The 27,778-nt window shown below is 39.2% G+C and overlaps 2 protein-coding genes across 3 annotated transcripts in view; one reads left to right on the top strand and one right to left on the bottom strand.

Annotated features, from left to right (window-relative positions):
- adam10a (ADAM metallopeptidase domain 10a) overlaps positions 1-12,969 on the top strand; it is a 32,245-nt gene extending 19,276 nt beyond the window's left edge. The window contains exons 5-16 of the mRNA XM_026168891.1: positions 420-517; positions 782-943; positions 4,625-4,717; positions 5,011-5,194; positions 7,872-8,035; positions 8,161-8,344; positions 8,454-8,604; positions 8,719-8,902; positions 8,988-9,099; positions 9,284-9,504; positions 9,636-9,762; positions 11,366-12,969. Of these exons, the coding sequence (XP_026024676.1) occupies positions 420-517; positions 782-943; positions 4,625-4,717; positions 5,011-5,194; positions 7,872-8,035; positions 8,161-8,344; positions 8,454-8,604; positions 8,719-8,902; positions 8,988-9,099; positions 9,284-9,504; positions 9,636-9,762; positions 11,366-11,511 (1,826 nt within the window). The 3' untranslated portion in view covers positions 11,512-12,969. The remainder of the gene's footprint in view (positions 1-419; positions 518-781; positions 944-4,624; positions 4,718-5,010; positions 5,195-7,871; positions 8,036-8,160; positions 8,345-8,453; positions 8,605-8,718; positions 8,903-8,987; positions 9,100-9,283; positions 9,505-9,635; positions 9,763-11,365) is intronic.
- Positions 12,970-14,490: 1,521 nt separating this feature from the next.
- Positions 14,491-26,571, bottom strand: lipca (lipase, hepatic a). 2 transcript variants are annotated; one of them, XM_026168905.1, is made up of 9 exons: positions 26,143-26,571; positions 23,900-24,084; positions 21,842-22,021; positions 21,605-21,722; positions 21,270-21,503; positions 19,701-19,943; positions 17,180-17,294; positions 16,569-16,787; positions 14,491-14,788 (listed from the first exon to the last, which is right to left on the bottom strand). In XM_026168905.1, exons 1-9 carry the CDS (start codon positions 26,222-26,224, stop codon positions 14,674-14,676), a joined length of 1,491 nt encoding a protein of 496 aa, XP_026024690.1. In that variant the 5' UTR covers positions 26,225-26,571; the 3' UTR covers positions 14,491-14,673. The 2 variants fall into 2 exon arrangements, with proteins under 2 accessions (XP_026024690.1, XP_026024699.1); XM_026168914.1 differs by having other exon boundaries at positions 23,900-24,078; positions 26,143-26,567.
- Between the last annotated feature and the right edge of the window lie 1,207 nt (positions 26,572-27,778).

Below are 27,778 nucleotides of genomic sequence, written 5' to 3' on the forward strand. Positions count from 1 at the left end.
TAGTGACACAAATTGGTTCTCTTCAAGTTTTCTCCATGTGAAAACAAACCAAACCAGGGGGAAAGGCGGCAAGTTTACAAACTCATCAACTGATTCAAAACAGAGTAAACAAACTATTGGTGTGAAAGAGCCCACAGATTACAAAGCAATTTAAAATGAAACCAAATGTTCCTGCAAACTCTGTCAGTCTCTGCTTTATTTTGTGGCTTTTGAGCCAGGTCATAACAATTTTTTTTTGCCTTGATTTTGTTAATAAATGAGAAAAGAGGCCTAGTTGCACAGATTTTTAACTAGTGGAGTCAGGGCCTTTCTCTTCTTGTACTGAATGTTAAAATAAAGATATAAATGACTGATGAAGATAACTGAATGGATATGGTGAAAGGCACTCAAGAAAATGTTTCTCTCCTTCTGTCTGACAGATTACCCTCATAAGTATGGTTCAGAGGGTGGCTGCGCAGACCACTCTGTGTTTGAGAGGATGAAGAAGTACCAGGCATCAGCAGAAGAGCCAGCCAGAGTAAGTGTTATTAAGAACAAGAGAACAAGAACAGATAAACACAGGCAGACAAGACTCGTGATATTACATGAGCTTATTTCCACCTTACCTTACACTGTTAGTGTTTGACCTTACTTAAAATGGCAATATAAACTTTTTAGCCCAGGGAAATTTTTAGGGGATAAAAATGTTGGATTGTTTTCAAAACCGGAAATGTGCTTATTTCCCCAAACGCCATTGAACTATGCTATCGATAACAAGCATAACGTAACGTTTTCTGTCCAGGATGTGACACGAATGTTGGAAGATGAGGAATCTAAAGATACTCCTGTCATTTTGAGAAAGAAGAGGGCGACGGGTAAAGAAAAAAACACTTGTCAGCTCTACATCCAGACTGACCATTTCTTCTTCAAACGCTACGGCTCAAAAGAGGCTGTCCTTGCTCAGGTATGAGGAAATGCAGTATGTGAAATCTTTGTTTTCTTTTCTTTCTTTTTTTATTTGAAAAAGCCTGTTTTGCTTATTTGCTGATTAGCATTAGCTCACACCCCTTCCCTTGTTTTAGCTGCTGCCTCCCAGTGACTTCATGCTGGATTACCAAATCAAAACATTTCTGTGGAGTCGGATTTTTGGGCTAACTTGCTGCTGCTACATCCTGACATCAGATTTTAATTTCCTAATTCGTAACTTATACTTTTAATAAGTTTAGCTGGACAGAAGTTCGTAAGGCAAGGCAAGGCAAATTTATTTTTATAGCACAATTCAACAACAAGGTGATTCAAAGTGCTTTACAGAGACATTAGAAACAAAAACAAATAAAAAGCATGATTTAAAATTGATTAAAACAAGCAAACAAACAAACTAACTAAACACACACATTTCACACCTGTTCGCGCGATCTGAACCCTTATCGTAAGGGGAGCTACCAGTCCTTCTGTGGACGAGCTACTTTCTATTTTAAATTCCCTGAATTTAAAATACTCTCTAGACCCAGTCTAGACCCAGCTGGGGAGCTACCCAGAGCTCTAAACCCACTTAACAAACAAACAAACAAAACAGTATATAAAATCAAAACAGATAAAATCAGAACAGTAGATAAAATCAGTAGTTAATGTAAGTTTTGAAATTTAAGCTTAACAAACAAACAAAACAGTATATAAAATCAAAACAGACAAAATCAGAAATAGATAAGATCAGTAGTTAGTGTAAGTTTTGAAATTTAAGCTTAAAAGTGTGGATTTGGTGCTTTATTCAAATGCAGCTGAGAACAGGTGAGTCTTCAACCTGGATTTAAATAAAGTGAGTGTTTCAGCTGATCTGAGGCTTTCTGGGAGTTTGTTCCAGATATGAGGAGCATAAAAGCTGAATGCAGCTTCTCCGTGTCTGGTTCTGACTCTGGGAACTGATAAAAGACCGGATCCAGATGACCTGAGGGATCTGGAAGGTTCATACTGGGTCAGGAGGTCACTGATGTATTTTGGTCCTAAACCATTCAGAGCTTTATAGACCAGCATCAGAACTTTAAAGTCTATGCTCTGACGGACAGGCAGCCAGTGTAAGGACCTCAGAGCTGGACTGATGTGGTCCACTTTTTTGGTCTTAGTGAGGACTCGAGCAGCAGAGTTCTGAATGAGCTGTAGTTGTCTGACTGATTTTTTTGGTAGACCTGTAAAGATGCTGTTACAGTAATCAAGCCTACTAAAGATGAATGCATGGACTAGTTTTTCCAGGTCCTGTTGAGACATCAGATCTTTTATCCTTGAAATATTCTTGAGGGTGATAGTAAGCTGACTTTGTTATTGTCTTAATGTGTTTTTCTAAGTTTAGGTCTGCATCCATCACTACACCCAAATTTCTCGCCTGGTTTGTGGTTTTTAGATGTATAGATTGAAGTTCTCTGGTGACCTGTAATCGTTTTTCTTTGGCGCCAAAGACTATTACTTCAGTTTTGTTTTTGTTTAGTTGGAGAAAATTGTGGCACAACCAGTCATTAATTTCCTCAATGCATTTACCAAGAGCCTGTACAGGGCCTCGGTCTCCTGGTGACATTGTGATATATATTTGTGTGTCATCTGCATAGCTGTGGTAGTTTATTTTGTTGTTCTTTATAATCTGTGCCAGTGGGAGCATGTAAATGTTAAACAGAGGGGGTCCCAAGATCGAACCTTGGGGAACTCCACATGTGATACTTGTCTGCTCAGATGTGAAGTTACCTATTGATACAAAGTATTTCCTGTTTTCTAAGTATGTTTTGAACCAGTTTAGTACAGTTCCTGAAAGACCTGCCCAGTTCTCCAGTCGTTTGAGTAATATGTTGTGGTCAACTGTATCAAATGCTGCACTGAGATCCAGTAAAACTAGGACTGACATTTTTCCACTGTCTGTGTTCAGACATATGTCATTAAAGACTTTGGTCAGAGCGGTTTCAGTGCTGTGGTTCTGTCTAAAACCTTACTGGAAGGCATCGTAGCAATTATTCTGTTTTAAGAAGTAATTGAGCTGTTGAGAAACTGCTTTTTCAATGATCTTACTTAAAAATGGAAGATTTGAGATCGGCCTGTAGTTTTTCATTTGTGTCTTGTCAAGATTGTCCTTTTTCAGTATAGGTTTGATTACAGCAGTTTTTAGTGGTTCTGGAAACACACCTGACATTAAGGAAAAGTTGACGATCTGTAACAGGTCTGACTCTAAAGTAGGGCTGGGTATCGTCACTGATTTCTAGAAGCGATTCAATTCCGATTCACAAGGTCCCGAATCGATTCGATCCACGATTCGATTTAATTCGATTCGATTCGATTTAAATCTGGGAAATTTTGACAGTCAGAAATATTATAATTCAAATCAGTACATTTACATATTTTTGTATCAATAAAAAGGAAGCTGACACACGCAAGACTTTATCAAAGGTGTGAGCATCACAGCAGATGCCTTTGTGTCAAAGTAGCTGAAGATAAAACACAGAAAAACATGAAGGTGATTTTCCTGGCCTGGGATTTTATAAAAATATTCTGCAGTACATCAAAAACGAAAGAAAACCATTAATCAACATATGAACATTACCTCTGAAGTTACAGCGGTTTTATTAGAGACATGGCTAAGCGTTTTGCATTTTGAATAATTTTAAAAAGTTTAAATTTGTTCAGTATTGAACAGCAGAAATGAGGTTTTCTTTTCGGAAGAATGTAAAAGGGAAAAAAACAGCGGCTGACAGCACTGTAAACTACGGTAGACTTGTGCGTAACAAGCAAGCGAATAATGAAGAAAGGGAAACTGTTCTTGAAGTACAGAGAGAGAGAGAGAGGGGGAGAGAGAGAGAGAGAGCTGTGCATCGCGGTGGAAGCAAAACAGTAAAAGTCAGAGTGAATTCATGACGATTTTATGTGAATCGTTTGGATCTTCTTTTGCTGCTGGTTTGGTCAATATTGTTTGGAGAGAGATCAAACTAACAGCTTTAGAATCGGCGCAAAAAGGGCGTAAACACAAAGCGCGGACCCGCCGAAACATCAGGATCAGCGAGCTGTCGGCTTTCAGCCCCGACCGTGAGAAAGGCGACATCTAACTGATTCTGATCCGCGGGTCGCACCGTGTGTTTAAGTCTATGTGCAGAATCCGTGTACCTGCTCTCATTTACTGTCTTAACTGTTTGGTGGTTCTTGAAATTTTGTGAGATGTCACCAAAGATTCTGGCATTTCAAGCAAAATAAATTTATATTAAAAAAATCGATTCAGGATTTAAATGAATCGATTTTACGTTATCCAAGCCAGAATCGATTTTAATCGATGAATCGATTATAAAAACCCACCCCTACTCTAAAGTCTTTGAGACCTTTTTTTCGTAATCCTTAATCCATTCATTCTTAATGTTTTAGCTTTTTTCATAGCTGACCACAAAGTCAAACTTGGCATCTAACATTCATAGGCTGAAAACAAATGCCTACTTATGTGGTGTAGGCATTATTCTAGTAGCTGGGAATTTAGCCAGTAACCTGTAGCAGAGATGAGGAGCTGCAGAGATTTGGTAATCTTATTTTTATTTTTATTTTTTTTAATTTTAAACCTAATAATTCACTGCTTTTTTCATTGTTGTACCTGTGTTACTCCTAATCTAAAATCTTGCACTCCCTGCAGATCTCCAGCCACGTAAAGGCTATTGACACCATTTACCAGGGCACGGACTTCCAGGGCATACGTAACATCAGCTTCATGGTGAAAAGAGTCAGGGTGAGTTTCATCTTGACATTTAGGGTCTCAAACTTCAGGCCAGCCACCATTTATAGTCCTAAATTACATAAAGTGTTACATTATTATGTTTGTTTACCATTATTTAATATGCTAGAATTTTTCATCTATACCAGACCTCATTTATCATTATTAATAACAACTAAATCAACCTGCTGATATTAAAAGTGGAAGTGATCTGTCTACTTGCCCGGGATCATTCTAAACTAATCTGCTTCATTGGGGTAGTTTTGTTTTCCTACTTTTCCTTTTGATTGTTTAACTCTTTCTCACAGATCAATACCACAGTTGAAGAAAAGGACCCCAGCAATCCTTTTCGCTTTGCCAACATCGGAGTGGAGAAGTTTTTGGAGCTCAACTCTGAACAGAACCACGATCAGTACTGCCTGGCCTACGTCTTTACTGACAGGGACTTTGATGATGGCGTGCTTGGCTTGGCGTGGGTTGGGGCTCCCTCAGGTTGGTACCAGACACACACACCGAGCTCTGGTAGTGACTCCCTGCGTTGCTCAGAAGCATTTAAAGTGTTTGGGTGTTTTGTAACACACCTTCACATTACTTCTATAATCATATTTGCTATCAAGCCAGTTATCCATACTACACATTATAATTTTTTTTATTAGTCTGATCATTTTATTTTTTAAGATCACTTTGGTTCAAGAAACCAGATCTCAGTTTTAGTAGTTTGAATAGTGCTACCGCATCAGCCATAAAAAGGCTGACGGGGTATTGCTGTCACCCTGCTTGGCGGGCGGGCAACCAGGCGGGGAGACAAGGACACCCAAGTTTGTGAATGCGGTAACTTGAGAATGAAGAGATGTAGGAGTTTCAAACTGATACCATATGTGCATCGACTAAAAATCTTGGAAAAGTTATAATCTCACAGATTTCAGCTGTTAGGTCAGAGGTCAAGTTTTCAGAAAATTTTGTGAAATCAGGAATGAAGGGACATAGGATTTTGAAATTTATACTGTAGGTGCATCTGCTATGAGGCTGATAGGTACCACTGGACACTGCCAGTATTTCTTTTTTTCCTGTGGTGATCAGAGGACCCAGAGTTTGTTTATATTCTGGCAATGCTTTGAGACCACAAGAATCTGCACAGGTGGCCATTTGTATTAAGAAATATTCTAATTTCTTTATATTTATGTATGTGAGAAAAACTGTTGTCCTTGAAGTGCAAAGTATGCCAGCAGCCTCTCTTTCCTGTTGGATTTCATGCTGTGGTCTTCCCACAGATTGCTCATATAGACTGGCTTTTCCCTCACATTTGTAATTGATTGTTGTGTTTGGTGCTTCTTTCCTCTCCTTTTGAATTAGCTTGGATACCATTTCAACATGAAGTATACCGCTACAAACCCAGACGATCAATCCTGGCGTATTAGCAAAACTGTAAGCTGAAAGAATTGATTGAATAAAAGACATGGAGAATAGATTGGTTGCAGTGAGCTTTGTGGTGATTGATTGAACAAAGGAAGTCTAAAAAAGGCTTTCAGGCCCACTGGTGAAGCACAGCTAATGTGTGAGTTCATGTGACTAGTTGTCATGGGTGGCTTCAGTGCAGGGTTTACACAATTGCACAGGTAAAGAGTGCGATGTGTAGTAAAATGTGCACTCAGTCTCATGGTCACTTTACACAGAATGGACACGTTATTGCTTGACGTGGTCTCATGTTTCTATGTAGCTGGAAGTGGTCTCCTAAACTCTGAATTTCTGGATATTGGGAATTGCAGCACGACTGGGAGAGTGCTTCTTGTTAAGCGTGATACCCAATATATCCAAAACCAATTTTTATTTTAGATAATTTAACAGACAAATAAAGCAAAGAAACTTCAGGGGTTTAGATGTATTCAGGGTCTTAGACTTACAGACGATTCATCCTGTTTCAGATTATTGTTCTCCCCTTTTAAAACATTTAAAACAAGTTCCTTAATTTATTGGACAACCCTTATAAGACTTTATTGTTTATTGGTTAAACCGGTATACAAATAAAACCTTCTCCATCTGTTAATTACTGTAGTTTATGGTTCACTGATTTTCATGACTTCTTTTCGATTAACTGTGGAGCCAGTTACGCTTGCTGAAACTACCAGCATCTCCATGCCCTGCTACTGTGTGTCTGTATGTATGTGTGTATTTTGTTGTCCATATTGAACCAGAGGGGTGTACAATGGGTTAGTGAGCTAAAAGTAAGGTTTTGTCACCCACACAGGTGGCTAAGTCACTGTTATGTGGTAACTGTTGCTGAACACACAACCTGCTTTTGAGCAGGTTAGATTCACTGTTTTAGTTGCCACGTTTTCACGTAATGTTTTATTTATAGCATTTTTTAACTCGTATTCTTTGCTGAGCGAATACCTTTCATATGTGCAAGCTGTCAAACCATACCAACATCAGGAATGAAGCCCAGATGTAAAGTAACAGCAGCACAGACTGTTGCATTCATGTGTGTATTCGGTTGGTGATGCAGAAAATATAAAAATGTTGTTTTTGCTTGATTCTAATCTGCTGCTAAGTCGCCTTTGACACTGCTGGAATTGCAGCTGCTAAAACACAGAACGCAAGAATGCCTGTTTAAAAGTAAAATAATTTTCACTTTGATCTGTGATTTCCACGTTTCCTTTATTAGGCTATGGGATAAAGAAATGTAATATTTAAATATATACACTTTAAAATTTCAGAGCTGTCACATTAAAAATAAACTGCAGCAGTGAGAGCGCATTTGGCTTTAAAATAATTAACTTAAAATGAAATGTTTATTTTATTGCTCTGTGGACTGAATTCCCAGTTTAATTATTTTCTGCAGCATTAATTTTGTGTCTTATTTACAACAGGATTGCATTTTAATGTTGTTTTCTATTCTCTTTACATATTTAGCAGTGTTTTATCATCATCATCATTAAAGTGTTTCTGACTGGAGTAGGCAGAACTCATATGGGTCATTTTGTACAGATTAAGAATTATGATGGGCTTCTAAACATGCTCAGAAGGCCTGGTTCAACAGAACGTTGATAACCACTGTTGAGATGCACATTATCTCCAACTGGACTTTTAGGTTTTGTCTAGCAAGCAAATTCAAACAAATCCTGGCTGTGTTTGACCTGTTAATGCATCGCACCCTTTGTTTTTACCGCAGGAAGCTCCGGGGGAATTTGTGAGAAGAACAGAAAATACTCAGATGGAAGGACAAAGTCTCTGAACACTGGTATCATCACAGTGCAGAACTATGGCTCACATGTCCCCCCCAAGGTGTCACACATCACCTTCGCTCATGAGGTCGGACACAACTTTGGCTCACCTGTAAGTACTATTATTTAAATCCCGGCCTTTGCCAGTAGCCTACTTTCTCTTGCCAAGCTGTATTTATTCTGTGGAACTTTCTCAGAGCTCTGCTGTTTCTCTTTTGCTTGCCTACTATTTCACAGCATGACTCTGGTAGCGTATGCACCCCTGGAGAGTCTAAGGAGCAAGGACAAAAGGAGAGAGGGAACTACATTATGTATGCCAGAGCCACATCAGGGGACAGGCTCAACAATAACAAGTTCTCAAGCTGCAGCATCGGGAATATAACTGCTGTTCTACAAAAGAAAAGAGATAGCTGTTTTGTTGGTAAATTCTCTTATGTGATCAAATAAATAAAAGGATTTTGTTATCTGTGTGTGAGTGAGAGAGAGAGAGAGAGAGATGCTCTTTCAGTCTGTTGTTTCTGTGTGTACAGAGTCTGGCCATCCTATCTGTGGTAATGGTCTGGTGGAAGAGGGAGAGCAGTGTGACTGTGGCTACCAAGACCAGTGTAAAGACAACTGTTGCTTTAGTGCAGATTCAGGGGATGGCGAAAAGTGCAAACTTAGACCCGGCAAAATCTGCAGGTAAGATTTTGTGATGAACTGTTGATTGTGGTATTAGTGAGCACAGAACACAGCTGTGAACAGGGCAGCATTTGTTTGACTTTTGGTTGCATGGTTTTCATTGTTTTTACGCAGTCCCAGCCAAGGCCCATGTTGCACAGGAGAATGTACTTTCAAGACCAATAATGAGGTGTGCAGACCAGATTCTGAGTGTGCCAATGAGGGCAGGTGTGGTGGAAATACTGCTCTATGTCCTGCCTCACAGCCAAAGGAGAATTTCACCTTTTGTCATAAAGATACACAAGTTTGCATCAATGGGGTATGCTCATATAATCGGCTTCGTGTCTTGTTTTCCCGCTTTGTGAGTTTGTATCATAAGTTAAAGTTTTTGTTTTTTGAAATAGGCCTGCACTGGTTCTGTCTGTGCAAAGCACAATCTGGAGGTATGTAGCTGTGCTAAGGAGGATGGCAAGGATGAGGCTACTGACCTGTGCCATGTGTGCTGCCAGGAGAAAAGTGAGTGTCTGATTGTTCACATGTCAAAATGTACACTAAGTATAGTCATTTAAAACTAGAATTATCTGACGTATAGCATAAGTGACTGTTGGTTTTAATGTTTGCTTTTAGTCATGAGAACATCTTTACGATTAAAACATTTTCTTGGTAATACAGATGTCACTTGCTTTCTTTCTACCCTCAGCGAATCCCAGCACCTGCAGCAGCACAGGGTCACAGAGATGGACCCAGTATTTCAGTGGGAAAGTGGTGACGCTGCAGCCTGGCTCACCCTGCAATGACTTCAAGGGATACTGCGATGTGTTCAATAAGTGTCGCCTGGTGGATGCAGACGGGCCTCTTGCAAGGCTAAAGAAAGCCATCTTTAATCCTGATTTCTATAACAGTATTGCAGACTGGATAGTGGTGAGTGTCTCAGTGTGGGAGTGTATATAGTGACAAAGATTTGTCAACATGGTGACAAACACACATAGCTAATATTTTTAGTGATTCTTGTCTGTGCTTAAATATTTTTTATTACATTCTGTGTCATTCAGGCCTACTGGTGGGCAGTGCTGTTGATGGGTGTTGCTCTCATCATGCTAATGGTTGGCTTCATCAAGGTCTGCAGTGTCCACACACCCAGTAGCAACCCCAAGCTTCCTCCACGCAAGCATGTATCTGGTACGTATCTAAACCAGGGCTCTGCAAAAAAAGGAAACTGTGATGTAATCTGTGGCCTGTTGTGGGTTAAAGAAAAACTAATTTTGGAGTGAGGGAGAGAAGGGAAATTAGATATTAAAAAAGTTTGTTTACTTTCATTTTGGATATCAAACTCCATACTGGTTCTATTTGTAAGATTTAGTCAATTTCATCACATCAAGGATTCCAGCACATGTCCATGTTAATGAGCAGATGGGCCGTGACTTCTAGTTCATTCAAATCAGGGTTTTCTTTTCTTCTAACTTTAGCCTATTTGTGGCAAATTAATCTTCGGACTTCTAAAATCTCAAGTATTTCCTTTTTTAAGAATCCCATTGCAAAGTACAGTTTAACTTGATTAGGTCATCCACCGCAGAGGTTTTTCCCTCTTGTTGTAAAACCTTATAGCATGAAAAAAATTTACGCTAGTTTCTTTTCTTTGTAAGGATTTCTCTTTATTCTCAGAGGATGTATATTTTTTTTCTCATACATTTTGTATTTTAACCATTTAATTTTTTATTTAATAATTTTAAACAAAAAGTATTTTTTTAAACAAAAAAATGTATATACATCATTGAGAAAAAAAATGTTTTTTTCAATAATGCATATAATACATTTTGCAAGTATACTAACAGTTCATCTGTATGTAACTCAGTTTATATTTACATGTTTTAGTAGGCCATGGCCATGAATGTCATGGTAATTTGAGACTTTTAAGGAGTTTAGAAAAAATCCAAAATTGATTCAGTGTCTGTAGGATCAAAAATATACACCCTCCACAACATTTAGTTAAATGTCCCTTAGTCAAACCAAACTTTGCCAAGACTGGTCACATATCCAGTCAGAATTATGCCAAAAGCATCGGGTTGAGGTGCAACTTGCTAAGGGATATTCCCATGTATGGATCCCTGTATGGATTAGAGAAAATCCCAAACAAATTTAAACTTTTGCATCTAATTCTTGTGTTTTAAATAATTAAAGATGTATGATGCACAGTTATTCCACCCTGGAAAATGAACAGTTCAGAGAAATCAAATCCCTAAATTACCAGGACTTTCATGTTCATGATATGTGTGTGTGTATGGGTATTAACATCTTTGTGGGGACCAAAAATTGGAATTTACTATACTTGTGGGGACCGACAGCCCTTGTGGGGACCACCACAAGGCACGAAAGCATTTTTGAGACTCAAAATATGGTTTTAGAGTCAGGGTTACAATTGGGTTATGGTTAGGTTTAGGGTAAGGGTCAGGGTTAGGCATTCATTTTTGATGGTTAGGGTAAGTGGCTAGGGAAAGCATTATGTCAATGAGATGTCCCCCACAAGGATATAAATATGCACAAGTGTGTGTATGTATGTGTATAAACTTCCACAACTGTGGATTACTGAATGCATATTTAGGTTAAAGAGAAGAGATGGCTGAATAGCAAGGTGCTAAGAAATACTTTGTAGTCCAACATGATTACCTTATCATGTAATAGTCACTTCTACTGTGGGCATTTCTAACAATATAAATGGTAGTAGCATTAATTTGCAGCATTCACTGTATTTCTTTAAGTTAATTGAGATGTCCATTTCCTGTAGACACCCTGAATACTCTGAGACGGCGGCCCCCAGCATCACAGGGCCAGCGCCAAGCTCAGGGCCAGCGCCAAGCTCAGGGCCAGCGCCAGCAGCGTCAGCAGCGTCAACAAAGAGAGCAGTATCAAATGGGACTGTTGAGACAATGAGGCAAAAGTCCACTTGTTGCCTTGGTTCTTCTTCGTGCCTACAATCGGAGCACCTTACTCCAAAGAGTTACCTTTACCACTTATTGCAGAATTCTGAGAACTTGCAACTGAAACATTTTTACTGGACAAAACCAGATGTATTTTTGGGTCTAACAAACTCACTCACCTCTGCTCTAAGAGCAAGACTAGCAGTGGTTCACTTAGCTTTTATAGGAAATACATTTTTCCAAGGATGAACGGGGGAGAAATTTACTGATCTCCGTTATTTAATCTTAATCTTGTTTCTTTTTTTTTCTTTTTTTTAAACCTTTGAATTTTTTTCTTTTTTGTGGAGGAGAGAAAAGCAAATTTATTAGTTTTTCACAAATTTCTGCTGCCAATCAAAAACAGATCTGAGACTTTGTGTTTGAAAAGAACCTGTTTTTCTTTTGCCAATGTGACTTTTTCCCCCCAATACATATAATATTTTTTTTGTAAGGCATACTTCTGTTCCTTCTGTGTGCAAATATATAAATGTTGAGGTCGTTTTGTCTTTTGTTTCACATGAATTTATTTTTCTTTGAATGGAGATCGTTCACTGTTTTAATTCATCTTCTCAGGATCAATAAAATGACAGAATACAAGTGTAAAGACGACTGCTTACAGATGTCTGGGTAGAGTCTCTTCTGGCTCAGGCCTACAGGTCACGTAAGCTGCCATCCAAGGCAGAGGACAGGACTGGAAGAATGTATATAAATGAGCTCGATAAGACCAGTCAGTCATCTGGTGGTCTGAATTTGTGTATTTGTAGTTGTGATATGGTTTGCAGATGTGTTTACAACAAAATACTTGAGGTGGAATTGAATGACGAGAAAATAGCTTTTGTTAAACTGATTGTATCACACTTGTATTCTGTAATAACTCTTTTTACCTAACTGGTTGCTTTGACTCTGAGCGGTGAAACAACCACTTTGTGCTACATTCAGAAAAGTGAAAGCTAAACCAGAATGCGTTAAACCAAACAATACAAGTGTACAGAACTGATTAGAGGAGAGAGAAGTCCTGGTTTGACTGTCGTGTCTTTTAACTCTTGTCATCTGTCCATCTTTTCACACATTAGCAGTTGTTAAAGACAAAGTAAAACCACTCAAATGCAGTCAGACCTTTATACCCAGATAAGGAACCTGTCCGGGTTTATATGTGGTTTGTTTTTTGTTTTTTCTTTGTTTTTTTGCTTTTAATGCTTTTTAATGCAGTTGAGATTGTTTCTATTGTGCATGGAGTTGGGAAGTCTAGCGATTCTAATTGTATTATTGCTTTGTTGCTGCTGTTAACAGATCTTTATCAGAGTGAACAATCACATCGCATCAGCCATCCACTACTGTTCTGTCCTTCTTTTTGCTACTGATTGGGGATTATGTTAACCTTTGTTACTCCCTTTGGTTTTGTGTGATTACATTAAATATGTGCCTACTCGGAGCAGTGTGACTGAAGTTGATATACAAGTGTCAGCAATCGTTACTGAAGACTGAAACGATGTCTGTGTGATGCAACTTAGAGCATAGCCTTGCCTGATTGTAGACACTTTATCAGCCAGCACGTGAAGAATCCAATTTTGCACACAGATAAAAACCTTTTTTGGCTTAACTTGAGCAGTATTCAGTAAGTGTAATTTTAGGTTCTCTTCAGATAAATAGATACAAATGCAGAACACACACAAACATGATTTGTAGACTACATAACATATGTTTAGTAGAATAAAAGAGATGCTCCCTCAAATGAGCTCTGTTGAGCGCAGCTGCAATTTAGCATTGTTTTATGTGCAAGGTGCCAGGATGTCTTACAGACCAGATTCTATGCAGAGCTTCACAGAGTTTTAACATTTGACCTTCTCAGTGAGAAATGCCTCCAGCGTGTCCTCCTGAGAGGGTACACGGAAAACCGTGTGCTGCAGCAAAGCTTGTGAACAGGCACAAATGCAATTCTTTTGCTCCCTTTTCTTATGTTCTTTGTCTTTGTGGTGCTACTAGTTATGCTTTTTGTTGGTTATGAGATTTTCTGTGGCTTTTTAAAAAAAAGCTTTTGTCTGTGTGAGAGAGAGAGAGAGAAGCTTTGCTGAAACATTCGTATCTTTTTAAAAAAAAAATATATGTATGATGTGGATACTTGGTGTCGAGGGTTAGTACTCTGGGATTTTGTTTGTTGATGTTGCACTGAAATGTAAGCGATGTAAACAGAATCCATAATGTTATAGATTCATTACTACTGTCTGATTTAATGCGTTGTCTTTTATACTGTGCCTTCAAATTGTGTGGTTTTGTTTTCCCCCTTCTTTTGTTCTGATTCTCATCCTGCTTAATTTGAATATTTTACTACATTTGCAAAGGTGGAAATGTATAATTTCTTTTGAATTACTTGAACTGCATTAATAAAGTTGAATTTACCATATTGTTTCCCTCTTTGTCCAGTGTTAAAAGGTAGCGCCATGGATTTCTGGTATTTTAAAAAAGAAACATTTTACAATTTAATTTAATGTTATTATGTTATTCAACCCACAAATGGTTCAAAGTGATGATTGGTAAGAAGATTCAAGTGTCGCACCTGATTTAGAAGAACAAGATTCAACTGCATTCGAGTTTTCAGCTGTAACAGCCTGCCCTCTGCAGTCATCACCTGGTAATTACTTGCCTTTCTTAATCTCTTAATGAGATTTTAAGACTGATTTTGTTTTCAAGCAATTATGATACAAATTCAAATAATAGATGCAAAATAGGCATCAATAGAGGGTTTTATAAACATCAATTTTCAGTTAGAATTTAGATTAGTTCCCGTTTCAGGCTTTAAAGGGTTTAGCGCTTTAACTTACAGTTCAACCTGTCAGTTGTGTTTTCATTCAACCAAAATATCTGCACATTTGTGACATGGAAAAATGTGTTAGTCCGTAGCTGGATACGAATGGACCTTTGTGCATGTGTAGAAAAATAAACCCACCTAATGACATGATAGAAAAGAACAGTATATTTATTCAGCACTTCTTTCCAGCAATTATGGTTTTCTGCGTTACTCCCTGAATGTACACAACTTCCCTTCAAGGAGGGAGAATTTTATCGCATTCGTTGTTGTTTTCAAGGGCCATTCAACTGATATCTTCAGTTAGATCTTCAGCGAGTGACCCACACAAGTCTATAAGTTGTCCTTTCTTCTGGGCCTTTTTGGTCTCTCTTCCTTACAGCGTACAAACACCATGTCTTCTGACGCTTCCATTTGTCTCTCGTTTGTCATGGAACAGAAAGATGTCCTGGAAAACAGAGACGGTGTCGTTAACACGCTGCGATTAAACAGAAAGAGTGAGTGCAGGAGTAAAGATTAACCAGTCTGTGTATGGGAAACAACCCACTAGATGGCATCAGCAGTCTGTAATGGTCTCAAGTGTGTTCTTTATACGATTGTAGCATCTTTACCTTACAATATGAAGCACCTTGAGCCAACTGTTGTTACAATTTGGTGCTATTTCATTAAAACTGAACTGAATTAATATAATTCAGTATCAGTAATATTACTCGTCTTAGCACTATTGTACAATTTGAGACAACTGTACTTGACTTTCTTTCCTGTTTATCCCATTTTCAGCTCTATTAAATATCACAGTGTGATTTTTATTTTATATTTGGAAATATCATATATGCTCATATATATGTGCTTTGAATGTGATACGAAAAACTGCAGGGTCAACAGAGGTCATCTGTGATGCCACCAATGCAAGTTAAAACTTTACAATGCAAAGAGAAAAAACCCCAAACACCATCCAAAACACAGCAGCTTTCTCTGGGTCAAAGCTCATTTGAATGTGTACAGAGTGGGAATGTGAAGATATTTTGGAAATCATGGACACTGTGTCCTCCGATAGATGCAACAGTAAAAGGACTGGTACTTACATTGCACTCTCTTACTCTATTTGAGCACTCAAAGTACTTTCTAGCCACAAGCCTTAATCACCATTTTCTATGCCTAATTGCTTTTAAAGTGATTTAACCTAACACATAGATGCAGCAGGGGCAGCTCAGGGCTCAGCATCTTGCCCAGGGAAACACTGACACGCAGACTAAAACCACTGACCTTCCAATTAGTAGACAACCTGCTCTTCCTCCTGAGCCACAGCTGTAACGTGCTAATCCGTGAAGGCCCCATTAATGCTGAATGACACATATATTCAGATAGAGCCATTCAGACGTCTCTTTCAGAGAAGAGCTTTTTGCATGCAGCAAAGATAATGCTAAACCACTTTTTGACACATATTGTTGGCTGCTGTAGACTAAACTAGCCTGTCATGTCTGTCTGCAGTTAGACCTGCAACCTACAGGAAATATGTGATCTATCATGAAACAAAAAAATAATACAAAGAAAACAAACAAGCTGAAAAGTATCAATCACTAAAAAACATTTCACCTTTAAAAGTTCAGTTAATGTTCTTAGTTTTTGTCACGGCTTTTGTTGAAATGGGTTTGGACTGGATCATTGAAGCATTTGTATATGTATATGTATATATGCATGTATATATGTATGTATGTATGTATATATATATATATATATATATATATATATATATGTGTGTGTGTGTGTATGTAAATAAAATCAATTTAAAAATATGTAGTTTAAAAAAATAGAAAAGGCTTCAGCAGTGTTGGAATCATGTGTGGAATAAAGCCCGGTATGATGATGAAAAGCTGTATAATTATTTGTGCTCTCCATCATTTAAGCCCTTAATTTAGGGGTGTCAAACATGAGGCTGGGGGGCAGAATTGGCACAGCTAAGACTCCAATCCGGCCTGCTGGATTTCTTTAGAAAATATGGAAGGCATAAAGGTTTTGATTTAATTATATATTTATACGTGTTACAGTTTGTTGATAATAACCTCCCCCATTCATTCTACACCAAAGTAATAGATAAACAATTAAAGACAGAACAATTCCTGTTTTTTTGGTGTCTGCTAAAGAAACTTTGGTTAAAACAAGAAAATTTACAGCAATCAAGAAAAACTTTTGGTTTTATGCCGCTAGCTCGTAAGAAACACATGTACCTCCTCTGTGTTTCGCCCGCTTTGACGCTGACTTTGCCCACATTCAGGAGTCTTTTTCTTTCCCAAGTTCTCCAAGGAATGATGGTCTGCACCTTGTCCCACACATTTTCCCACAGAGGAGATGCCTCCCAGCGTATATTGAGCAACATCAGTTCCCCCAAGTCTCTGTCCAGGGTGATCAGGAAGGTGAAGGTTTTGTTACCTGAAATCTTTTCATTGCTGGTGGAGATTTTTAAAACAGTAATCGAGAGAGACAAAGTTAGACGAGAGTTAATCACCCTGCAAAAGGCTGTTGTGGCGGCTCAGACTAGAGCGGGACAGCAGATGAGATTTCCTCTGCTAGCACTGTTTAGCCTGAGACGCTTTGATACACAGAATATGAAGGATAACACAGTTGTCAGGGAATATTGTCTTGTTTAAATTATTCATCCCATCATTGCCATTTATAGTTCTCTTTCATGCAAAGGCTTCAGTTGTTTCCATGTGTGTCAGCTGCTCTCCTTAACTTGCTTTGTAGAGCTGAGAGCCCAGCTGCATATTGCATGTGTCAAAGAGTGCTCATGTGTTCTGATTTAAACCCGATGGGGGGTTGGTGTTGGTACAGTACTCACAAGGTGATGTCCACAGCTCCACTCTCTTCTTTGGTTCCTGTGAGGGAGATCGTAAGAGAGGGCTCAACCTTCTCCGTCTGATTGATGAACTGGACCCTGAACTGGTAATGATAGACTGAAGGGTGGAAGCCAGAAACAGAAGAAGAAGAGGACACGGTTACAGAGAAACCCCCGACACAGTTTTCAGTTTTTCTTGTTAGCTTTACATTTTATCAGTCTAACATATAGGATAATAAAACATTGAAACAGGAACAGATTTTGTGTAGATAATGGCTGATTTTTGTATTCCTACCAGTCAAACAGAGGACTGGATTCATTTACTGGTGGATGTGGACTGTCTAAACAGATTTAGATGTAAGTTTTTATTCGATAGTGTGAAAAATTGGCAAAAACTGCTCTGTAATTTTTTTGATTTAGACAAAGAAAAAATGTTTTATGAGGCCAAAGTGGCCCTGATCTTTCACTTTTAACTACTAAAATCTAATTTGCTTATCCTAGGCTTATGGAGCTACAGTGGGGCAAAAAAGTATTTAGTCAGCCACCGATTGTGCAAGTTCCCCCACTTAAAATGATGACAGAGGTCAGTAATTTGCACCAGAGGTACACTTCAACTGTGAGAGACAGAATGTGAAAAAAAAAATCCATGAATTCACATGGTAGGATTTGTAAAGAATTTATTCGTAAATTAGGGTGGAAAATAAGTATTTGGTCACCTCAAACAAGGAAAATCTCTGGCTCTCACAGACCTGTAACGTCTTCTGTAAGAAGCTTTTCTGTCCCCCACTCGTTACCTGTATGAATGGCACCTGTTTGAACTCATCATCTGTATAAAAGACACCTGTCCACAGCCTCAAACAGTCAGACTCCAAACTCCGCCATGGTCAAGACCAGAGAGCTTTCGAAGGACACCAGGAAAAGTATTGTAGACCTGCACCAGACTGGGAAGAGTGAATCTACAATAGGCAAGCAGCTTGGTGTGAAAAAATCAACTGTGGGAGCAATCATCAGAAAATGGAAGACATACAACACCACTGATAATCTCCCTCGATCTGGGGCTCCACGCAAGATCTCATCCCGTGGGGTCAAAATGATCATGAGAACGGTGAGCAAAGATCCCAGAACCACACGGGGGGACCTGGTGAATGACCTGCAGAGAGCTGGGACCAAAGTAACAAAGGTCACCATCAGTAACACACTACAACGGCAGGGAATCAAATCTCGTCGTGTTTGGAGGAAGAAGAATACTGAGTTGCATCCCAAGAACACCATACCTACTGTGAAGCATGGGGGTGGAAACATCATGCTATGGGGCTGTTTTTCTGCCAAGGGGACAGGACGACTGATCCGTGTTAAGGACAGAATGAATGGGGCCATGTATCGTGAGATTTTGAGCCAAAACCTCCTTCCATCAGTGAGAACTTTGAAGATGAAACGAGGCTGGGTCTTCCAAAATGACAATGATCCAAAACACACCGCCCGGGCAACAAAGTAAGAAGCATTTGAAAGTCCTGGAGTGGCCTAGCCAGTCTCCAGACCTCAACCCCATAGAAAATCTGTGGCGGGAGTTGAAAGTCCGTGTTGCTCGGCGACAGCCCCAAAACATCACTGCTCTCGAGAAGATCTGCATGGAGGAATGGGCCAAAATACCAGCTACTGTGTGTGCAAACCTGGTAAAGACCTATAGTAAACGTTTGACCTCTGTTATTGCCAACAAAGGTTATGTTACAAAGTATTGAGTTGTATTTTTGTTATTGACCAAATACTTATTTTCCACCCTGATTTACGAATAAATTCTTTACAAATCCTACCATGTGGATTCATGGATTTTTTTTTTTTTCCACATTCTGTCTCTCACAGTTGAAGTGTACCTCTGGTGCAAATTACTGACCTCTGTCATCATTTTAGGTGGGGGAACTTGCACAATCGGTGGCTGACTAAATACTTTTTTGCCCCACTGTAATGGAGTTCAATCAAGGCAGAAAACCGGGAAAATGAGGCCATCAAAGTGCAAAGTTTCTGATATTGATATTTATCTGATATTTATGTTTTCATGTCTGCAAGTTCCATTAAAACACCAAAGCTTTGTGGTTTCCAGCCCAGTTGATGGCACCAATCTAAAAGCCACCCTTTCCTACTAAAGATCTAAATTACAAATGAAATTAGTGGTTTGTAATTTCTCATTTTTTCATTCTCAAAAGAAATGAAGCTGTAAAAAGTCTAGGTCTTGTCGTAGGTTTACTTGAATAACAAATAACGACTAGAAATCTTCTTGGGATGAGATTTTATGCCATGATGACAGATGCACCGAATCCTTTCAAATCTACTGCCACTCCGCTTTAACTTAAATAAAATTTGGCCTCCTTATTTTTGTGTAATCTTGTCATCAAACTGATTTATTTTGCCTTAATAACACACGCAAAAGCTATTTATATATATTAAGTCTTTAATGGCACATATAAGTGTATCCTGTTGGTCAGTTATGACTTTTACACGGCTGTTAGGTCAAAATGACAAACCATACGTTTGTAAGGCATCCGAGACCGTGTTTTCAGGTAGAGCCTCTTGCTGGTGCCCGTGCGGACTTTCTTGATATCATAGCCGAGTGTGTTGCAGCGATTCTTCCGGCAGTCCAGACAGACGCCCTTGTCAAAGGCGCTGTTGTCGCTGCACCTGTAGGCCATGCTCTGCTTGTCTTTGTTGAGCAGAGAGTCGATGAAGAGATGGACAGAGCGCTCATGGGCACATTTCACTGTTTGCTCAAAGCCTAAGAGAAAAATAAAAATGTGGTGAAAATTTTAAACCTGCTTCTCCAAAACGACTTTGATCTGACTTTCAACGGATTGTGGAAGAGCTAAACCACGAAGCCTGACCATTATTTGTGGATCGAGTTCATTATCGCCAAATGGTGGCATCTATCAGCTCTTGCTTCTGTCACATCTCCTATAAGTGACTCATTATGTCTGACACGGCTCTGCTCTGAAGGCCGTTTCTCTGAGCAGCAGCTTGTAGCCTGAAGGCAGCTCAGCTCAGACGGATGGACAGAGAAAAAGCACGGCACATGTTGCTAATTAACTCCTGAGGATGACAGATGCTTTAATGTGGTTCTCGCTGTCATATTGTGAGGATGTGTTTAGGATTGAGAGGCAGCATAAATCCCACAGCCACTTCTGTTAGACTGCATGAAATTAAATACATCTGCCTAAACACAGAAGAAGAAACTGTCAACAAGCAGAAGAGGAATCGGCATCCTAGACGTGGCTTCTAAACCAGTGTTCTGAGGTGGCAAGGCCAATTAAGAAGAAAAAATGTTATGATAGAGCGTGCAAAGAAGGAAACCAGAAAGCCTTTAAGCAGAGAACATACTGCTCTGATTGGAGCTTTGATTTAAACCAGAGGAACCAGAAACTTGAATGCCTTTTCAAACAGGGAATGAATGCCTACTTTATGTGGACTCATCAATGCAGACATTAAATAAATAAACAAATATAATAGCTTTGGTATTCCTGATAAATATGGTCTAAATTTGTAAAAGACTGTTTGTTCAGAAAAATGTTTGTAATATTTAAGTTTCAATACAATGTTTAAAGTGGCCACTTCATTAGATACATCTGGCTAGGGTTGGATGCTGGATTCAACAAGGTGCTGGAAACATTCGGTTCATGCTGACATGATATCATCGCACAGTTGCTGGGTGCACTGTGATCATAAAGGGATGGACAATACTCAGGTAGGCTGACCCTTAGTTGGTACTAAGAGAGGCAAGAAAATATCCTCCACATGATTACATCACTAAAAGCAGCAGTTTGAACCGTGAATTCAAGGCAGGATCGATCCATGCTGTTTATATCTGAATGTCAGAGCAGAGATTGAGACTCATCAGACCAGGCAGCTTGTTGCCAGTCTTCAGCGGCAAACAGACAGCAGGATGTTCTGTTGTTCTATCCCACACTTACAGACCATAAAACACTGCAGCCTCTAAGAGGCATCACAGAGCTGCTTATTTCATGCTGCAGAAATACTATACTATAAAACAATCATGGTTATTTCTGGTGGTCGCAATTTTTAATGTGCTGTTACAGATTTATCTTACCGAGGATCCCGTACTGGGATATGTGCTCGTAAATGTTTTGCAGGTCACACCCTGGTTGGAAATCTCCTCCATTCGGGTAAAAGTCATAATGAGCCACAGCTTGCTTAATTCCCACACTGAGGCCCATACGCTCGTGGGTGAAAGTGTGGATGGCATCCACAAATTCAGCATCATCAGGAGACAGTCTGTCCGTGGGAGACATGCCTTCAAACAGTGGACCGGCTGGATCGAGCCCTGAACACACATGATATACACAAGCATTGGGTGGTTTTAGAATATTAAATGAATAAATTGCTATTTATTAAATTTAGCTATGAAAGGACTAAAAATCTCACCAGTAATTCTTCCAATCTTCTCTGGACCTGTCAGAAAGCTCCCAGCAAATCCAGAGATGTGAGCGCCGAGGCTGTAGCCAATCAAATGAGCATTTCTAAGTGGGTACTTGTAGTGCTCCTGTAGGCGATTAAAGACATGCATGATTGCTGAAACGTATGGATTTGATTATGGAATGAAAATGTATCACCTTTCAGTCCACTGACATCATAAAGATCAGTGGAGGAGTTTATTCTCACCTGAAGTGCCTGCAGTAGGTGAGCTATGTCTTTTCCAACAGTGCGGGTTTTCTGTACTGCGATTGGATAGTGCTGCTGAGCCAGCGACAGCCAGTCTGTAAGCACCACATTTGCATCTATCAGGTTTGTCCTCACAGCCGTGGCTAACCTCATCACCCAGCTCTCCATTATGCCATCCACCTTCACAACAGCAAAACTAAGCATTAAAAAAACAGCTTCTTACTTTTAAAGTGTTAATATGTGCTGTCCACAGTACAGTCCTGTGCATAGTTCAGTTCGGCAAAAATGAGAGAAACTGCAGTGACTCTGTTACTTAACTAAAGGATTTTTCCTCATGAACCGTTACAAACTGTTGATTTTTCACTTTTCCCCACCCATCATATATTGGCATCATCTTTGTGTTTATGGAGGGTTTTTTCTTTCTTATTTCCCTTTTTGAATTCTTAGTATGTGGGATTGGGGTTTCTGTTTGGTTCTCATTTGCTGAGCTAGTGTTTGTTGGCTTTTATGGAGTCTTAATTCTCATGGTATTTTTGAATTCTGGTTCTTATTTTTGAGCACTTGTCACAAGTTTCTTTTTTAGTGATTTGTAGTTCTTGTGAAATTAGTGAGTTCTGTTTTGTGTTTTGCTTCTGTTTGTTATTCTTCACCAGTATTCCAGTCTGTGTCCCCTCTGTCTCGTTCATGTCCTCGTGTCTTCACGTGTCATCCTTCACTGTCTCTTATGCTTCTCCAGTTCCAGCTGCCTTTAGTCTGAAGCTAAATTTTTCTTTGTTTTTCCCGTGTCTTCAAAATGTTGTCCCATTGAATGAGTTCATTCATGTTCCGTATTTATCTTTCATGTTTTACTGTAAAGGTGATTGTTGTTCCTTTTCTGTTTTCATTTCTATATCACTTATGATTCAGTGTTTTATTGTCACCACCTGTGTTGATTACGCTCACCTGTGTCTTGTTCCCCATGCGTCTCTAATCTCCAGCTAATCCTCAGTGTCTCCTGTCCTCCCTTTGTCAAACTGACTGTCTGACATCTGGGACCCTATTCTCAGACTATGGAAGTTTGTTTCTGCCACAGAAAAAACATTTTTTGCCATCCATAAGTCAGAATTTTAGGTTATTTTCTAAAAAAAAAAAAATCTTTAAATTGAAAATCAAACTTGAAATTTTGCTTTTATACCATGACTGTGAAACATATACTATATGGTTTCACTCTAAATAAAATCAGGCTACCTCATACGGGGAGGCATAACAAACTACAGGGCGACTAAGAGGGTTCAACCTCAGCCAAGGCCTGCTTCCTGTTTTGCAGTTTAGGAATAGGTGACCTGCATGTGCACAAGAATGTAACAGCTTCCTTTTATCTGCCATCCTCCACCTCTCCTGCAGCATTCACCAACTTCAGCTTGGTGTTGAAATCTCGCTGACAGATAAATATGATACAGATTGTTTTGTGAATGGGAATTACAGCAAGGAGTTTTTATGTATTTTGGCAGGTGTTCTTAAGTCTGTTTGTGGACAAATATTTTCACTGTTATAGAGACAGCTTTATAGTTGTGTAACCGAGATCAAAATGTTCCATACTCCAAAGAGAAAAGGGCAGTCAAAGTTCAGTGGGGTCAAGAGAGTCATGGCACTAGCACCCCACCCCTTTTTAATGTACGTTTCTCTGTGTTAGCCCTGCAAGAGGCTGGCGACCTATTCAAGATGTGCCCCTCCTCTCGCCTTTTGACCACTGGGATAGCCCCCCCCAACAACCCTGAACTGGATAAGCAAAAAAAAGGTTGAATGATGGATAATGTACGTATAAATCTCTACCAAAACTTTAGTAATCTTGAGTTGTGACGGGTGTGGTCTGGGAACTAACTGCTATTGTGGCTGACATGATCCGATCCAAAATTTAATTACATTTCAGTGCAGATCCACGTGTCTACCTCATGGTGTGTTTTTTCAACATGTTTCAGCCTTTTGAAGACGTTTCCCTCCCTGTAGTCAAGTTCCATGTTTAGTATCCAGTGGCTTAAGTCAGCGAAGCGTAAAGAGAGAAAAGGGAGTTGACCTTACCGACCACCCATGAGTGATGATGATGAGGGGATTACTGCTGTTGAAGCCACAGGAGGTGAGAGTGTGCAGCTGCAGAGGGTCCAGCGTGCAGGTGTCCTCACCTCCTAAAAACAGCCTAAAGACTGAACTGCTGACATATAGCTCTTTCTCCCTCAGGACATCCCTCTGCTCTGTCCCCACTGCACCTCAGAAATCAAATAACGGATGGATTGTCTGTTAGAAACGAGTACTTTACAGAACACGATGGTTATGCTTACAGAATAATTACAAATGATGAATGGAAATGTGTCAATTTGATAACACTGAGTGTGTTTTGATGCATTAATGTAAGTATTTGAGTGAGTAAACGTGGAGAAATTAGGACAGTCAGTTCCTGCTGAGGCTCCATTGGACTGGAGACTAACTAACGCCCAATCAGAAGCCCTTTGCTGTGAGTCCAGGTCATACAGACCTCGCTGGCATCTGCTCACAGACATCACTTCACAACAAGTCCCATCGGATGAATCTCTGCCAGACTCTTCTATCATTTGTTACGTAAACTCCTCCTCCCTCAACATGTTTAAAACCACAGCCAATAATGCCAAAAACCAAGGCGCCTGTAAACACCCAGCAATGCAGCTGCCTTCATACAAGTTCTGGTTCCTGATGTGAAGCCCAAATCGTCTTAGCAAGAAAAGTAAAAGAACATCCAGCCATCATTTATCATCATTTGCTTTGGTGTGTCTCTTCAGTGACTGTTTATCGACACGATCAGTGAAAACAGTCTGACTCATTAGTAACAGAACACAAACAAACCCTAACCCAGAAATTTGTACAAGAACTGTGTTTACTTTGCAAATCAGTCATGGTATCTATCACAGCGCATAATTAAAAAAAAACATATTTCTAAATGGGGCATGAAGTCTGTCATAAGCCCACATTTAAAGACCCAGTAAAAACACCGGCACTAAAGACTGAGATGGAGAAAATAATGGCAAACCTAAAGGAATATGATTTATTTATTTATATTTATTTATGTAGCGCCAAATCACAACAACAGTTACCTCAAGTAGCTTTGTATTGTGAGGTAAACACCCTACAATAATACAAGGAAATCTGATCTGAGTTAAAATCTCCAGTAACTTTTCCTTTTTGCGCACGTTTTAATGATTTCGTTGTAGGACTTTTTAAAATAATGACAATCATCAATAAGGTGTGAACGCATCCTTTACGAGCTTTCAAATAGTTGAGATTTTGTAGAAAAAAGGCTGGGTTTTAAGATGCTAAATATTTTATTTTATTTAAAAAAGTATTTAAAAGTTCAAAACAACAAGTTCAACTTAACAAGATCTGACAGCTGTTTCAGTTTTTAAGTCTCTCTCTGGATGAACGCCATTCACCCAGATATCCACGTGGTGGAGAAAAGGCTAACAGCTTTGTAAAATCTCCCATAGATGTTAAAAAAACGTGATTCATATTTTTATATTCATCAAATCATTTGGTGGCCTGTTTTTCCCCCAGACACTGTGGGCACTGGCAATCTTGAAAGGACCGATTGCATGAAAAATGTTTTATCACAGGATAAACGTGAAAGCTCAGAACAGCTTTATACCGATTTGAAGTGACTCTTCACTGTAAGGGAACAAGGGAAACGCACACAGACGCACACTGTTTGTGTTTCTCCGCTTACTTGTTGCTCATCTGTGGAATCTTAATGTAACTTTTAAATGTAATTGTTCATATGAATTAGTAAAAATAAACATACAGCCTGAAGCAGCTGGACTGAAACTTGGTTAAAATTTCACTTTACAAGACATGAATTTGCTTTCAGCTGCTTCCTGATGTACACGGGGTAGCCATGACAGGTAGCTCCACATGTCTAATTTATCTGTGTTTCTATGTCGGCCCCCTCTGTGATCCATTTGTGTCTCCTCCTGGGACCAAATCGGGGAGCTTTTGCTTTTTAGGCAAAATACTACTCTGTGGAACCACATCTTTATAACTATCTACTGTGAGGCTAAATAAACAGTAAAGATTGTTTTAAAGATTGTCTTTAGAAAGAGATACTTTGGGAAATTATGTGTATACTTCTGCGGTGTACAGATTGGCTAGTTTCGGTGTGAGTCTCATTGCAAACACTTTCCTCAGCATGAATTCACAGCATGAACTACAGTTAAATTTAGTGCTTGTTAAAGATTTTGATAGCATCAATCAATCTGTGCATAAATCACAGAAGCGAAGGCAAAGCATGATATTTCACTTACCTGCTCTGATTCCTTTGATTTTCTTTCCCTCACTGAGGTGATAGATTAAAAGCAAACACCACAAGACTTTGACCACAAACATGCCGTCAGCTTGGTAGGTCCTTTTGGCCACGCTTAGAAAATCTTCAGCGTGTGCTGTGGATTTTAAAGGTGAGAACCTTTTGTCTGCAGATGTAGGAGCTGTTTTTAAGGAAGCCTCATTTCTGTCCTGAGGATTGAAATCAGATTATTTTACCGAACTCTAAAGAGAAAGAGAGGGGACACCAGGAGCAATGGTTCGTGGATAAGGGGGATTTATTCTTATCCTGATTGGCTGGGGGCTGGATCGTGTACATTGTGAAAGAGCAGAGGTATGATAGGCAGGGGATGTGGTACGATGTGCTGTGACCTTGGATCCTCAATCGAGACCCTTTCCAGGTACCAGGGTAGAGGTACAGAATATGTACTTTTTATGTAGCTTTTATAGAACTATGTGTTATTGGCTAAAGACATGACATGGATTAGATGTGGACTATTACCGCATTGCTTAAACCCATGTTTAAACAGTTGACGAAGAGCACTCTGTGTACCCAGGGCACACAGTGGATCAATACTGCACACAAAATTTTCTTAACGTCCCACAGAGTGGGTAAAAAATACAACCGCAGGCATTTGTTTTCATTTAGTAATATTGGGTATTAACAAAATAGTATAGCGTCTGAATCATATTTTCTTCAGTTTTAAGCTACTGTTTTTGTTTTCTTCCTTTTAATGCGTACACAGTCTTCACTTCTGATTTCTGTTTATAATCTCTGCGTTATAAAGAAGTGTATTTGTATTTTGTTTGTCTTTTTTATTAAAAACTCTACGTAATATCTCTTTCAAAATAAATTTTAACATTTGCTTGATTCAGTACTTTTATATTAACAATGAATCATATTATTGTGTGTGCAGTGGTATCAGGCTTATATTTTGGTGTCTTTGTATCTGTTGTCTTTCTGTCCGATATTAGTAAAAAAAAAAAAGTTTTGGGTTTGCTCATTGCTTTGAGGAAAAGTAAGCAAATAAATAAATGTAGTTTTATTTATATGGCACAAATCAGAACAACAGCAGCCTCAATGCATATTATATTGTAAGTTAAGGTGTTTGGTATATTAACCTTACTATTAAACACTCTCTATACCTGTTCTGAACAGCAGCTATATTTAAAGCTGAGGTTTGTTTAATACATGATGTCGCCTGACACACTTTCAGACAGCAAACTTGATGACCCTGCTCTTTGCCAAGGATTGTGTACATCCATGCCTTCTTCACGTGTGTGCACACAGTTTTAGCAGGCAAGGACTGCCTTTGTGATGGTACTTTAAAAATTTACATACAGATGAGGGAAACATGGTGACAGCATAAAGACTGACGGGGAATCAAAGCTGCCATAAACACTTAATCTAGATCACAGCATGCAGCAGGCTCGGGTAGTGAGAGGCTGCTTTCTGAGGAAAAACCACTGATAAGCAAAACACTTTGCATCCATTCTTCATGAAGCTGTTTAAGCTTCACAACCTGTCTTCACTGATTCGTTTTAAATGCTGCTTATCAGTTTACTACATTGATACAGTGACACGTGTTAAAGAAGAAAATGTGTCACACATTACAAGTA

The sequence above is a fragment of the Astatotilapia calliptera genome, chromosome 1 (genome assembly GCF_900246225.1).
Source record: "Astatotilapia calliptera chromosome 1, fAstCal1.2, whole genome shotgun sequence".
Classification (NCBI taxonomy): Eukaryota; Metazoa; Chordata; class Actinopteri; order Cichliformes; family Cichlidae; genus Astatotilapia; species Astatotilapia calliptera.

Bases quoted from the DNA above. Each gene is read 5' to 3' on its own strand.
- lipca (XM_026168905.1), bottom strand. From the start codon at position 26,224: ATGTTTGTGGTCAAAGTCTTGTGGTGTTTGCTTTTAATCTATCACCTC. The intron at 22,022-23,899 runs GTAAGGTCAACT...GCTGTTGTGAAG, and splicing joins TCATCACTCATGGGTGGTCG to GTGGATGGCATAATGGAGAG. The intron at 17,295-19,700 runs GTATGGTTTGTC...TCCACCCTTCAG, and splicing joins GTCTCGGATGCCTTACAAAC to TCTATCATTACCAGTTCAGG.